General features: G+C 34.9%; 1 protein-coding gene across 1 annotated transcript; it reads left to right on the top strand.

Moving 5' to 3' along the window:
• The first annotated feature begins 2,145 nt into the window (after window positions 1–2,145).
• On the top strand, window positions 2,146–15,686 carry LOC126707667 (omega-amidase, chloroplastic). The gene is made up of 10 exons (XM_050407491.1): window positions 2,146–2,427; window positions 2,501–2,617; window positions 2,787–3,011; window positions 3,395–3,488; window positions 4,495–4,569; window positions 12,443–12,521; window positions 13,314–13,329; window positions 14,829–14,909; window positions 15,115–15,197; window positions 15,307–15,686. Exons 1-10 carry the CDS (start codon window positions 2,176–2,178, stop codon window positions 15,383–15,385), a joined length of 1,101 nt encoding a protein of 366 aa, XP_050263448.1. The 5' UTR covers window positions 2,146–2,175; the 3' UTR covers window positions 15,386–15,686.
• The last annotated feature ends 347 nt before the right edge of the window (window positions 15,687–16,033 follow it).

Genomic DNA, 16,033 nt, shown 5'->3' with positions numbered 1-16,033 from the left:
ATATTCTAGTACGCAATTGGCATATGAATTTTAGCAATCCAATTAAAATTGTGTGAATGAGAAATTAAGTTGTCATCACAAAACAAACCTGAATTCGTTGGGGATGGTTCAAAAACATCATCGTCATCCCAGTCCAGTCCAACACAGATGGCTTCATAAAAGAATGCTAGTGGATCTTGCACCATAACGTAGCCCGCTAGTTTTTGCTCCACACAGTAATTTATTAGAAACTGCCTCACATCTTCTATGCTTTTCTTGCAAAAACTGATTACAATAATAAAAAAATTTCTTTAAAATTTGAATTCAATGAAATTAAAGTAAGAAAATTTCAAAACACATAATCTGATTGAACTACAATAATGTGTAAATGATAATAATAAAGAAATCTGAAAATTAATTAACATAACTATAACTAGAACAATCATTAAAGAAGTGTTATTGTCGACTTAATTTTGCAATAATGTTCATGTTTAAAATAGTTATATATATAGGGAAAAGGTAAAAAATCTTACTCAAACATTTGATGAGACTGATTGGTTGAAGAAGAAGTGATATTGACATCAACATGTTGGTGATTCTGAAGAATAGCATGACAGACCACACCGAGTCTTCCATGAATCTCAAGCTTATTGGTCTTAGTCCCTAGGAGCAGGAAATGAAATTTATAAAATTTTCAACGATTACTGACAATATATATAAATATAAATATAAAAATGGGAATGGTGATATAAAAAGAAAAGAAAAGAAGAGAAGAATACCATTAGTAAAAATGATCTCTCGGAGAACATGGCAATAAGTACAGTTAAATGGAATTGGTGAGACAGGCCAAGTAGAAAGAGGCCTCATCTCCATATTCAAATTCAAATAAAAAGGATCGGTTGGAGTTGGTTCAACATTGACATTGACATTGACATTGGAGGCACCCGCACCCGCACCCGCTTGAGAATTAGAACGAGTTTGAGGAGTTCCGGGATTCCACTTCCACAAAAAGGGGTCCTGCTGGAAGAGATGGTTAGCGTTAGCCATTAATGCATGCGCATCATCAAAATTACGCTCATGCATATGCATTGGCATTGATAAATCAGCCAGGGTAGGATTGGAATCATCCATGAAATTCACTTGTATGTCTTCCTCCTCTTCCTCCTCCGCCTCCTCGTTGTATGGGTCATTAATGTACGGCACTATGGCACTAGGATCTGCCATTATTATTTTTATGCTTAATTTGTTCAGATGAGATGGGATCCAGGCCTTTATTAATACTATATTATTGACGTCTATCACTCGGTACTACTGTTCTCTACTTACTGAGTTTTGTAGCGGCGCCTGAAGGAAAGGAAAGAGCCGCTAAGAGAGAGTTTGAATGAGAAATGAGAGAGAGAGAGAGAGGTTTTCTTGAAGTTCAACTTCAAGGGGTGGCTGCCAATGCAAAGGGGCGCGACCGGCAGTTTATGACCGTTGCAATGGAATAGGTTCATCATTTAAAAAAAATAAAATAATAAAAATTCGGGTCCATTGCTGGATCGGACCTAATCAAATAAGATGTCGTTTTAAGAATATAAGATTATCTTGTATTATCATAAAATCCTGTACGCAATGCCATATACATGCATTTTAAAATGAAGTTATTCTTTCTTTTTTTGAAAAATGAAATGAAGTTATTCATTTTATATAATCAATAATTGTTATATTACAGGTATGAACATCTTTATGATAATTATTATATTTCATTTGTGTTTTTTCATTATCTTCTATCTCTTTTTTAGATGAATTCTCATTGATTTTTTTTTTTAAATATTTATTGTGTGGGCAAATGGCCTACAAAAATTGAAATCTAACTTCATTTGGTACACCTTAAATTTCTTATCCTGAAAACAATTTATAATTTCATTTAAGTTGGATTTTTATTGTTTTCTCCAAAAAAATAAAAAAAGTTGGGATTTTTATTGTCTCATATAGAGCAAGAAGGAATAAGAAAAGCTGGGATTCATTAAAAAAAAAAAAAAAAAAAACCCAATGTATTTTCATTTGGGTTGGTAATGATAAATGAAATGATAGGAAGGGAAGGTAGTTTTTCTATTTTACCATTTTAATAATAAATAAATAAATAAATAAATATTGGGAGATAAAAGAAAAAGAAAAGAATGGTATAGAGAGAAGAGGAGGGTAAAGTGAGATATGAAAGCAGCGTTAGCGTTTCATCATCCCTCTACTATATCTCGCTCGATCTTCTTCTCATCATCCCTTTCCCTTTTAAAATTTTACCCCAAACTAAACACCAATAATAAGAATTTGACTCATCAAAATCAAATCCTCCACGGCAGTGGCGGTAGGAGTATAAGGATAATGGCTTCCTCCGCCTCCGCCTCTGTGGCCGAACAAGCAAGGGCCCCTCCTGCTCTTCCTTTGCCCACTCCCCCTGTTGACAAGGCAAATCTATCTCTCTCTCCCTCTCATTTATTTGTGCTTTTTCTTTTTCTTATATTTTATAAATGGTGTGTAGTTTATGATTGCGTTGTGCCAAATAACCGTAACTCCCGATAAGGAGAGGAACATCGCCCATGCTCGTAGCAAGATCCAGGAGGCTGCCGCTAAGGGCGCCAAGCTTGTTCTCTTGCCCGTCAGTATCCCCATCTCAACTCAACTCTTTTAATTTCATGTTTTTATTTTTTTTATTATATATGATTAAAACTAAACCCATTTGCTACATAAATCTATTTCCAGTACCAACTACTCTACTTCAGTCAAACTCTCAATTAATGTTGTTTTATTTTTTTCCCATATCTCAGGAAATATGGAATAGTCCATATTCAAATGATTGCTTCCCTGTCTATGCCGAGGACATTGATGCAGGTGGTGATGCTTCTCCTTCCACAACCATGCTCTCTCAACTTTCTCGTAATCTCAACATAACTATTGTTGGTGGCTCTATACCCGAACGCTCTGGAGATCGAATTTTTAATACTTGTTGCGTCTTTGGTACTGATGGAAACCTCAAAGCTAAGCACCGCAAGGTTTCCTTTCAATTTCTATTGCTCTCTGTGTGTGTGTGTGTTTTATGCTCTTCTTGTTCTGTATATAGTCATACATAGATACACTGTCTACCCTTTTTAAGGGTTCTGATCTCAAATGACTTTCATTTTACACCACAACTGCCACCACAATTACAAAGAAACTTACATAAATTATACTGTAACTGAGCTACCTAACATTGGTGTTAAGATAAAATGTGGTTTCAAGTTTTCTTCTATTACATGTCTACTATTAAGTATTGACAAACCAAATATTCGCATCTGTATACTATTATTAGCTAAACTTGTAGATAAGTAGGCTTCATACCGCATAATTCATTTTTGTTGGTTTCTACATAATTTCTGACCTACCTGTCTGGCTTCAGATACATCTCTTCGATATTGACATTCCTGGGAAGATTACCTTTATGGAGTCAAAGACTCTCACCGCAGGGGAGACTCCTACCATTGTGGATACAGGTTTATTTATAATGATAATTATTATTATTATTATTATTATGATGACCTAGAGAAAAGCTCTTTATAATGTTGCATGCTTGTCAAGTTTCTTGATAACTAAATGCATTTGAAAAGGATGGATTATCTGAATTATCCTTCAGCTCATCTTCTTTCATGCATAATTTACTAATCAAATCACTCAATGTGGGGTGTTTTCACGAGGGACAAATTTGGGAATCTGTCTATGTGTGTTTGTGGTTGGCTTGGGAAAATTTGTGAATCTATGTTTAGAACTTTAGAAAGAAGGGGTGGGGTTCAAGAGTGGCTAGAGTTTTGGTAGGGGAGGGAAAAGATTTGATTTAGGGCTGCAAAAGAGGTGAAAGAGAATGAGATCATATCTGTCCACAACCTATGAACAGTAACCATGAACTGTTAACAATGCATGTGACAATACACCCGAGGGAAAAGAAAAAGAGAGAAGGAAATGGGAAAAAGGATACGCTCCTTCTAATCTTAAATTTCTTATCCCCGCCATACCGATTGCGCTGAACCAATTACATCCTTTAACTATGACCCATAATGTATAATTATAGAATTACAAAAATACACTTAACTTTAAGAAAAAACCAACTAAAACATAAAATTAAATATTACTGACCTAATTAACTGCCCTGTTACTTATTCTTGGGTTTTTGACTTAATCGTAGGTTGGTTGGTGTAATAAAATCTCTAATATACTTGTAGATTATTGAGTTCTGTCTAGACAATTTGTTGGCAACTCAATAATCTACAAGTATATTAGAGAATTACTTTAGTTGTAAATGGGAAAAGAAGAAAAATGATTATATTAAAGCAGCTCACAAAGTCATCTTTTCTCTTCTCGCATTAACAATTCTTATCTTACCATCTTTTTATGATGTGCCTTTACTGTATATTCATTATTTTCCTTTGCCTCTTATATATTTTTCTGGAATTTCTCATTTATTTTTGAATCAATGTAACCTTTATTCGTTATTCATTCACGCAGAAGTTGGGCGAATTGGTATAGGCATCTGTTATGACCTTCGGTTTCAGGAACTGGCAATGATATATGCAGCAAGAGGTTTGTTTGTTCCTCCCTTTGACATGTGAAAAGTTAAAATCTTGCTACACTGGTGGATGTTGTTATTACCTATCGATCGCTAATGACTAGTAGCCAAATAGAATTTTGGTAATTATGGTATTTTATAAATTTTGGGAGGACATTGATGAATTGATTCAAGGGGTACCAAATAGGGAAAATATTTTTATAAGAATAGACTTGAATGGTAATGTTGGAAACTATAGTGGAGGGTTTTCAAAGAGTTCATGTATGCCATTGGTATGAAGTAAGAAGTGAATCAAGAGATGCTATTCTAGAGTTTGCAATGATGTATGGATATTAACGAACACTATAAAGAAATACTTGGAGAATCTAAAGGATGTGGGCAAATGACTTAGAGAGATTAACTAGATGTAGAGACAATGTCGCTTTATAAAGTGGTGAATGGGAAGCAAAAAAAACTTTGTCCAAGAGGGTAGTTTAAGGCTTATAATAATTATTATTATTTTTTAATAATTCGATAGTTGGGGGTGGGGGTATTTCAACCTTGGGCGTCTTCATTGGAAACACTAGAAGCTAAAAGACTCTTAAGGCTTATGATGAATTATATAGCAAGTTAAGGACGAAAGATGGAGTAAATAATATTTATAAACTTGATAAGATAGGAGAAATGGAAAAAAGAGACTTTTGTAGTTAAAATTAGGGTTTATTTGTAGTGGCCCGTATAAGCACGTTGTACTCCTATGGAGATAAGAACAGATGAAAACTTGATTGATAATAAAACTTCTCTTGGAATTCTTCCTACGGTCCGGTGTTGACTCATAAAGGTTCTCTCTTGCTTGGTGTTGGCTCTTAGGTTGCTAGCCTATCCATTAATTTTCAGTTCTTCAATATATTGTTGCATCGTTTTGGTTTTGTCCTACGACAAAATTTAGTATTAGCCACCAGCTGTTAAAAAAATCCTTTTCCGTCATACTTTTCTACCCATCAAAAGCCATCACCGCCAAGCCAACAAACTCAATTGACTGACAACCTGAATAATCCATCCTGCTGTATTCCAAAACCACATGACCAATATTTGTCCCCCTACCCAACTCTAGTCCCCTTCCCTGCGCTACTAAATACAGCCTTGCTCAGCCAAACCAAGGTCTAGTCAGCAGCCACCACAAATCCTGATTTTGAGACCACAAGATCTCTGATACGTTATCCAGCCTCCAAAAGATCTCCACTGTGATTAATCGATGCAAGATTATCTTGGTGCACAATCCTGAGTAGCTCAATGGTTTCATCATCAGTCCTACATGCTGCATCACTAGGAGTTCACTAGAGAGTCGATTTATCATCGCCAAACGAAGAAAAACAACTTCAATTGCATTAAAAATGAGCCCTTGGTTTCTTCGAGGATGTTTGTGATCGTTGCTAGATTGCCCCTGATTGTGGCCTTGATTGTCTCTCCAAATTGACTTTGGAATTTTTGCAGAAGAAAGGAGGCCTGGGTGCTAAAGTCTTTGATATCTAGGCATGCAAGAGATTGTCTTATTTCCTAACATGTGTTTCAGCCCTTGTTAACACGTTAGACCCTCTATTGGTGTTGAAATAGTGATTGACCTGTGTGTTGCTTCTTATTTGGTTGATACCATGGCAATAATGAGGCTTGTTGGTACAGCTAGGGATTATTGGACTGATGTCGAGGACCTTCGCTACGAACCTGCCATTACCGATTGGTAACAGATGAAATTAATATTTTCGAGATGAATATTATTCTAATTCTTTAAGAAAGAATATTTACCCCAATTTCATTATGATAATTTTCTAGATTGAAGAGACAATATGAGGCAAGAGAATAGACCTTCAGTTGCACAATTTGAAAAAGACAAGATGAGTGTTCATGTAGTTATCAGTCCTTAGTCCATTCCAACGCAGTCTACCAAAGAAAAAATATTATAGAATTTAGTGAAAGCCTTTTAAGACATGTCTAAACACTCAACTTGAGATACAAGTCCAAAAACAGATTGAACTTTGCAGGCAAAGCTTCATAGATGGGATACAGCAGCGCCGAGCCATCAAAACCTAGTACAGGAATAGAAGTACAAGTGCTAAAAAGTGTTGCTGTAATGTTTGTGCAGCAAGAAGATCCTACTCTAGAGCTTAAGAAGTAAGGTGAAATATTTGAACCATATCTAATGGACATAAGACAACCTGTTGAAGAGTTAGATATATTGCTTACCTCTGAGAAACAAGATCTCCTATTGCTTGAAGAAGAGAAAGTTCAACAAGAGAGCAAAGACTTATAGGGTGCACATATAGAAAATGAGTTTGATGCATGTGCTACTGATTGACCCTTCTTGGTGCATGAATTGGAAAAGCTTGATATAATGGTACCTTCTATTTTTTTTGGGATAAGCATTGAAATTATATTGATAAAAAAGGAACAATGGTACCTTCTATGAATCAAGATAAGGCTGTCTCATTTGCATCACTTTTTCTACACAGATTTTATAATTCCAGACAAATTTATTGATGTGGTAGAATATAAGGCTTCTTTATGCTTAGTGATTCCATAATTGAAGCAAGAATCCATTGCTAAAATTCTTATCCTTCAACAATTTAAAACTCGAGGTCAAATTTTCTCTAACCGAGGGAGGGAGTATGATGCAGGAAGTGCAAAGAAATATTTGTTTTAACTTAGTTTTATTTCTTTTTGGAAATCAATGGTATTTTTTTTTAAAGGTAATAGAAGTTTTATTAAAAAGAAAAGTACATTGTGTTTACGATAGTAAACCCATTGCACTTGAAGCGAATACAAACAAATCAAAGGGAAGAGCTAGCAAAAATTAAGAAATCAAACATGGAAATACAATGCGTAAAACCCCAAATACGAGACCACTCAAACAAAGTCCTAGCCAGCAAAGACTTCACAACATCCACCAATCTCTCAATATCTTCAAACGTACATGAATTACGTTCCTCCAAATTAACCACATAAGACAAGTTGGTACCATATTCTAAACATTTGAAGAAAATTTCCCTAACCAATTCCTCCATTCAAAAAGAAGAGAAACAACTGTATTTAGCATCACCCATTGAACCCCAAAGACCAGAAAAACTTCACTCCACAAAGCATGAGCAAACTTACAATGAAGTAGAAGATGATTCATGGTTTCCTCATCACAAAGACATAAGCAAGGTTATTAGTATTTTATTTCCTAGAGTTAAGGTTATTTTTGTAGTTTAATAATTAGGATTTTCCAAGTCAATTAAAGTTAGGGTGTTCAATATCACTTAGAATTAGGGTTTACTTTTAGAGCATCTCCAAGAGCATCGGTATCCAGCTTAATTAGCTAAAATTTGGAGATTTTGTGTACTGTATATGCTCCAGCAGCTTTGGTATAGTTGGATTTTTTTTTGGCTAATGAACAGTAGCCTATCAAGTTTGATGGGCTACTGTTCATTCTTCAAATACATTTTTTCTATTATAATAATTATGTGTTGAATAAAAAAATGTTGGAAGATGTGTAGTTGTTAAAAAAAGAATAAATGATGAATAGAAAAATAATATTTAAATGAGATAGAGAATGAGATAGAGAATTTGTTGGAAGGTGTATTTGAAAAAGTGGGTAGATAAAGGTAAAAATCACTGTTCATTCTCCAAACAGTACAAAAATTTGATGAATCTGCGGAGATGCTCTTAGTAGTCTATTAAGCACATTGTACTCCTATGGAGACAAGATGACAGCTCGATTGATAATAATAATTTTCTTATAATTCTTCCAATAGTCTAGTGTTGACTCCAATCAACCTTAGGTGCTAACTCTTAGTGGTTCTCTCTTACTTGGTGCTAACTCCAAGCAAGCTTAGGGGATTGACTCCTAGGCTTCCAATCCTCTATTTTTTTGTTCTTCAATTAATTGTTGCGGCATTGTGCTTTTGTCTTACATCATTTTTCTAGGGCAATCTATTGGAAGCTATTTTTATGCAGACATCTGGTGGAAAAGCATAGTGAAGTCTCTGAAGATTTCTAAATGGTTATTGATTTAGACAAAGCATATGATAGGGTACTTAGAGAGGTTATTAGTTGGTTTTTAGAAAAGAAAGGAGTTGCTTTAAAGTATATTAAGTTAATTAAGGATATGTATGATGGAGCTATAACCAGAGAACTAGAGAACAAGTGGAGGCATCATAATAGAGTTTCTAATCATTATATGTTTATGTAAATGATCAACATTAATCCATATCTCTTTACACTGGTTATGGATGAGTTCATTAAATCGATATAAGATGAAGTCCCTTGGTGTATGATTTTCGCAAATGATGTAGTTTTAGTGGATAAAACTAACTGTGGAATTAATATCAATTCAGAAATTTGGAGGTGTTTTAGAATTAAAAGCCTTTGGGCTAAGAAGGATGAAAACATAGTAGATGGAATGTAAGTTTATTAAATGTAGAAATAAAGATGAAGGGATTGTAAGACTTGATAATCATGAGATACCAAAGTGTGATTGCTTTCTATATTTTAAATTAATAATTCATTAGGATGGGGAGATTGAAGATGATGTGAATCATAGGATAAAAGTATGGTGGATGAAGTGGAGAAGCGTATCAAAAGTGTTGTGTGATTGTAGAATACCTATTAAGTTATAGAGAAAATTTTATTTGGTTTTCATAAGGCTAGTTATGCTATAAGTATTGTGTGATGAGAATCTTAAGATGGACAAGTGAAAATACAAGGATAGATAGGATTCAAAATGAAGACAGCCATGTAGAGAAGGCATATGATCATGTGAATTGGGACTTCCTCATTTATATGTTGGATCGTTGTGGTTTTCCTGAAAAATGGAGAAGATGGGTTTTCTTCTGCATCTCTACTATTAAACTCTCTATTCTCATTAATGGGATTTCGTGTGGATTCTTTGAAAGCTTTAGAGGTATAAGACAAGGTGATCCATTATCCCCTTTATTGTTTGTCATTGTTATGGATGCTTTTAGTAAAATGTTGGATAAGGCAATGAGGGATGGGCTCATGTCTGGTATTAGAGTGGGTCCCACTGGTAACTCCTTGCAGGTGACTTATCTTCTCTCTACTGATGATACCTTGGTCTTATCACTTATGTGATGTTGATCTTGGTCAGATTTTGTTTCTCCAGCTAGTGCTGTTTTGGTTTGAAGTTGTTTTTGGTCTGAAAATTAATATGGGTAAGTCTGATTTGGTCCTTGTGTGTGTGGTTCCAAATATAGCAGATATGGTGGATGTGCTAGGGTGCAAGCAAGGCTTCTTCTCGATGAAATATTTAGGTCTTCCGTTGGGTGCTATTGTTAGAGATAGTTCTATTTGGAATCCAATTATTGAGAAGATGAAGAGGAGGTCAGCAAGTTGGAATCTGCTGTATCTCTCAAAAGGAGGTAAAGTTACTCTTATTAAGAGTACTTTGTCCAATCTTCCAACTTATTTTCTCTCTCTTTTTCCAATCCTGGTGGAGGTTGCAAACCGTATTGAGCAACTTCAATGAAATTTTCTTTGGAGTGGTATGGGGGATGTTAAAAAAACTCACCTAGTGAAATGGGCTACGATTTGCGCTCTTCATTCTGGAGGTTTAGCTATTAGAAATTTATCAAAAAAAAAAAAAAGGTTTAGCTATTAGAAGTTTGAGAAGTTTTAATAAAGTTTTGTTTGGAAAATGGTTATGGAGATATGGGAATGAGCGACAAGCCTTGTGGAGGAGAGTGATAGGGGCAAAGTATGGTTGTGAAGGGGGAGGTTGGTGCTCTCTTCCCGTTACTGGCTCTCATGGAGTGAGTTTGTGGAAATCTATTAGCTGTGGTTGGCCATCTTTTGTTCGTCACATACAATTTGAGGTTGGGGTCGGGTTTACTGTTAGATTTTGGCAGAACATTTGGTGTGGGGACACTTCTTTGTGTGTGTGCTATCCAAGACTTTTTTTCTTTAAGTCGAAAAGGAGGCCTATGTGGCTGATTTGATGAAGTTCCCAAATGGTGTTCTTTTCTGGGATCTAAATTTTAGAAGATACAATGAAGATTGGGAATTTGAATCCTTTTACAGCTTAATGTCTAGAGTTTATGGAGCTTCTTTGAGAGGAGCTAGGGATGATAAGACGTGTTGGAAACTTGCTATGGGAAGAGGTTTTGCTATTCATTCTTATTACCAAGTTCTAACAAAAAGTTTCTATCAGTCTTTCCCTTGGAAGACTGTTTGGAAGTCTAAGGTCCCTTCTAGAGTTGCTTTTTTTGTTTGGACTGCAGCTTTGGGGAATATTTTGACTACTGATAATCTTAGTAAACGGAAGATTTTGATTTTGGATTGGTGTAATACGTGTAAAAGAAATGGGGAATCAGTAGAGCACCTCCTTATCCATTGCCCTATTGCATTTGATTTGTGGTCTATGGTGTTTACTTTGTTTGGCACTCACTGGGTTATGCCGAAAACGTGGTGGAGTTGTTGGCTTGTCGGGAAGGAAAGTTTGGGAGGCATCGGAATGTTGCTATTTGGATGGCTGTGCCCCATTGTTTGGTGTGGTGCATTGGGCGGGAGAGGAATTACCGGCATTTTTGAGGATTTAGAGAGATTAGTTTCAGATCTTAAATTCTTCTTCCTTAAGACTCTTTTGGATTGGGTTGTAGTGTTAGGTTTTCGTTCTTTTTCTTCGGTCCATCGTTTCATGGACTTTTTGTACTTTATGCACTTGATTTGTTTTTGTCCTTGATGTATACTTCCTGTATACTCAGGTGGCACCCTTCTTCTTTTTAATATATTTTTATTACTTAAAAAAAAAAAAGGATAAGAGTGGTCTCTATTAATGAAAAGATGCAGGTGAGTTACTTGAGATGGTTTGGTTATGTGTAGAAGAGAGCGATTAAAGCACTGGTTAGGAAGAGTGAGTAGATTGAAGTCTAGGGAAAAAAAAGGACAAAGAAAGACCTAAAATAACATTAGTAGAAGTAGTAAAAAAATGACATGTCAATTAAAAATGTGATAAAGGCCAATGAGCTTTAGCTGTATTGTCTCCTCCTCCCCATGTAAGTCTTAGGTGGAGGGTGTGACTGTGGGTTTAAGATCTATGGGGTGCATGTGTAACTTACTAATTAAAAATTAAAAATGTGATAGACAATATGATTTTGGATAGGATAGAATCGTGGAAAAGAGTACATGTGGTTGACCTTTGATTAGTATGGAAGGATCCATAGCTGACCTCAAAGCTTTGGGACTAAGATTTGGTGGTTGTTTTATAAATTATTCATATGTGCAAAAAGATGATATTTCTAGATTTTATATTCAACACACTGCAGTTTTAATCCCAACTACACAGGATCAGCTACGAGTATTCTTTTTTGCCTCACAATTTCAAGTTCCACGATTGCATCTTTCAAAAGTCATTGAAAAAATGTTTCTAGTCATTAGCATAATTGTGTGAAAGAGGTTATACAAAGATGGAGCTTCTCCTGTAAGATTGTGATATAAGTGCGTACTTTTTATAGTTTCTTTGTTTGGCTTCTATTATCCTTATTTCTCTTTTGTTCGTTACTATAAAAGTTGTGATTTATCATTGCAAATACTGTTTTTTACCAGTCAGTACTCTTCCTAGCATAAAATTTTTCTGTCTCTCATGAGCATTCTAATATCAATATTGTAGTAGATAAAATACAAAAATGGTTTACTTGTACAGCATCCAGTCCTTTTTGTTTTAGTGATTCTTCTGATATATTTGAAATTTGTAATAGTCTCTTTGTTTTCATGACCTTGCTATTGATGCCTCAGCAGATTTTGAAATTATTGCCCCCTTTCATTGTAGTAATTGTCTAGTATGTATGTCATTGCGCATGTTGATCGTCTTCTTAATATAAGGTACTAAACATTAACAGATCCAAGTTTTTACATCAGGGGCTCACTTGCTATGCTATCCTGGGGCATTTAACATGACTACTGGACCATTGCATTGGGAGTTATTGCAGAGGGCAAGGTAGCAACAAATTTCACTTATGGAAGAATTTATATTCCTCAAAATGTTCTGTGTTGTAATCATCATGATAGTTTGATATCCCGAGGCTCTTTCTCAATGGCCCAGTTGGCACTTATTTGATATTATACCTTTTTTTTTTTTTTTTTTTCCTGCTTTCTTATGAGGGTGCCTAGAGCTTTTTGAGCACCTGACTTTCCCCTGGGTTTGTACGGTTCCCTGTCTCACACACACCAAGAAATTACAAGAAGGAATCTCTTGGGAGTGGCCCCAAGATGTTGGCTAGAGAATTTGAATTCAAGACTTTATGGATCTCATGAGGCCTTGGGAATCACTAGGCCAATCCCTTGGGGTTTATTTGATCTTATACCTACAACAATGCTTTCAAGTTACTAATTAATGTGCAAATCCAGTGGGATTTTCCAGTGATGTCTACAGTGGAACTTGATCTTTTTATATATATATATATATATATATATATATATAGTTTTCACACAATGTGTAGGCTGGGAAAAATGTGGGAAATATTTTTTTGAGAGGGTAACTTTAAATTAGTGAAGTAGGAAATATATATATGTATATATATATTTTTTAACAGAAGGGAAAATATATTTACTTGTGTTCTTGGACTTTGTTCGTTCTCCTTTTAATGTCCCCCCTTTGTCCATTCCCCTCATTGATTATTCAGTAATCTCCTGTAATTTTATGTATAAAATTGTCATTTATGCTATTTGTAGCTTTAGATGATAATTTCATCATTCTTCTATTAATATGTTGATCATTTTCCATGTGCAGGGCTGTAGATAATCAGGTATGCTAACAAAAATTCATTTTTCTCATTGTGTATGATGAGCATTGTGTTAAAGGGAAAATTTTATAAGACTACTATACGACCAACTATGCTCTATGGTACCGAATGTTGGGTTATTAAGAAATAATATATTCGTAAAATGAGTGTAGCCGAAATGAGAATGTTAAGTTGGATAAGTTGATATACACAAAAAGTTAGGATCCGAAATGAGGAAATCTGCTTGAAGATATGGGTAGCTCCTATTGATGAAAAGATTAGAGAAAATCGCTTGAGATGGTTTGGCCATGTTCAAAGGAGAGTGGTTAATGCACTGGTAAGAGTGAGTCGATCTAAGTTGAGTGAATTAAAAAACGTAGAGGAAGATCCAATATAACATTAGTAGAAGTAATAAAAAAGGACTTATCAATTAAGAGAGTAACAGAGAATATGACTTTAGATAGAATAGAATAGAGGAAAAGAATACATGTGGTTGACTTTAACTAATCTGTTGAGGATCCATAGCTGACCCCAAAAATTTGGGAGTTAAGGCTTCTTGTTGTTGTTGTTGTATATGATCAGTCTTGTGGTTTACATTTGTCTCATTGTTGGTATCTTTAGGTATTTTCTAGAGCTCATGTCATGGTTCTAAATGGAATTTTTGTGATAAATTCTTTGCTTAGGAATTACCAGTAATAGAGTGTTATAAATCTGGTCCTGGTGTTCCTCTTCTTATGCTATTAAATCATAATCTGTAATAATACTTGACAGAACTTCTGTGTTTCTATCTTACATTTGTTTCAATAGTGTGTGGAAGATTTGCTTGTTTTGGATTATAAACCATGAAATATTGTCATTTTGTAAGAGCTTGTGTTACTTGTACGTAGAAAGTTAGTTGTTTTCTTCATTCCTCGCTCTGAAGTCTGCATCTTTTTTCATGACTCTGCCACCCTAATCCTTAATGATCGTTTTTTAATGTTTTGTTTTCCGATGTTGTAAATGATTAATCTTCTCATATAAGAGAGTCAAGAATGTTTGATTATGTATTAGTAAAGATAATCACTTGTTTAGATGAAAGAATGAATATTAATAAAGACAATGGTAGCTGATTAGGGTTCCCACACCTGATAGTTAGGATTGGAGCTCTTTGGAGTGTTAGTGGTAACATATTCTATAATTGTGCCTCCTAGACATTCCTCTTTAAAATTTGGTCATAATTGGAAGTTTTGCAAACGAAATTTGGTCAGAATTAAGTAGTCAATACATGTTATTCATCAACTTTACAGCTGAGTCTTAGCCAATAAACGTGATTCAGCATGTCTTTAGAGTGTGAAAAAGCATCTTACTGATTCATGTTTTAATCAAATGAATGGTTATCTCTTGGAAGACATATAGATTGCAAACATGGTTTTTTTTTTTTTTTTTTTTTTTGTTAATAATGTTTACTATACTTTTAATGAGTGAAATTTCTCTGTATATACTGATGTCAAGGTTGCTTATTTTTGTTGAAAATTTTATGACAGTTGTATGTAGCAACATGTTCACCTGCTCGAGAGGCTGGGGCTGGTTATGTGGCTTGGGGCCACTCCACTCTTGTTGGACCAGTAAGTGGATATTTTGTTTCTCTCTTTTGGACAACAGTCATTCCTTGACAGATTGATATGTGCTGCATGAGAAGTTCAAAATGAATGCTTCAAAGTTTATTTCACACTTCTCGTTTCTAAACTGAGTGGAGATTTTTACACTTGTAACTTAAGTAATATTACCATTACCACATAAATACTTACAAAAAACGAATAACCGTGACAGTTTGGAGAAGTCCTGGCAACTACTGAACACGAGGAGGCTATAATCTTGGCAGAGATTGATTATTCATTACTTGAGCTCCGGAGGTTATGTTCCTTCTGATCTAATATAATGTCTCTCTCTCATGTGGATTTAATTTAATTTTTTTTTGTAATTACTGAATGTTTATCCTAATTCTGTGATCAAAATACTCAGGACAAGTCTCCCCTTGTTAAAGCAACGACGAGGTGATCTTTACCAATTGGTAGATGTTAAAAGGCTAAATTCTCAGTGACTGGAGAAAGGAATTCTAGAGGACTGTTGTGATGTGTGGGACGAATTTCAGTTAGAAAATGTTAGTGCAATAAAAATGTGAGCATTATATTTTAGGACTCTGTTTGCATAAACATTTCGGAGAATATTGTGTGGTTGTAGTCGGTGATTTGGAGCTTGCATTTTGGGCTTGTGTTGTACTTTTGTGTATTATTAATATGTTGGAAAATTCCCAAGCTTTATATTGCATATATATTTAAATAGGATAAAACTTAGGTACAATACTTAGATGCTGTTCCTTAGGTTTATCTCTTAAGATTCAATTGTGTGGTTTTTTTCTTATGAGGTGGAAGTTTTTTTTTTGAAAGACGATTCATTAACAACTAAAGAAAGCCAAGAGGTTCAGGACATATCGTGTTAAAAAACATCTCATTGTGGTCATCCTAAAAAACATCAATCATGTCCATAGGCGGACTATCAAAAGAAGAAAAATCAACAGCTTGATTAAAACTCATCCTAGCAAGACTATTAGCATAGTGGTTTGCTTGGTGTAAGCAATGCTTACTTCGAATTTGCTAAATGCGAGAAGCAAGAACCCTGCAATCATCCAAAATAGGAGAGATAATATTGTGAGCATAAGAAGAGTTGCCTAGGACATTCATAATAGCTT

This window comes from Quercus robur, chromosome 2 (genome assembly GCF_932294415.1).
Source record: "Quercus robur chromosome 2, dhQueRobu3.1, whole genome shotgun sequence".
NCBI classification, from domain to species: domain Eukaryota; kingdom Viridiplantae; phylum Streptophyta; class Magnoliopsida; order Fagales; family Fagaceae; genus Quercus; species Quercus robur.
This window is presented reverse-complemented; position numbering and strand designations above follow the sequence as displayed.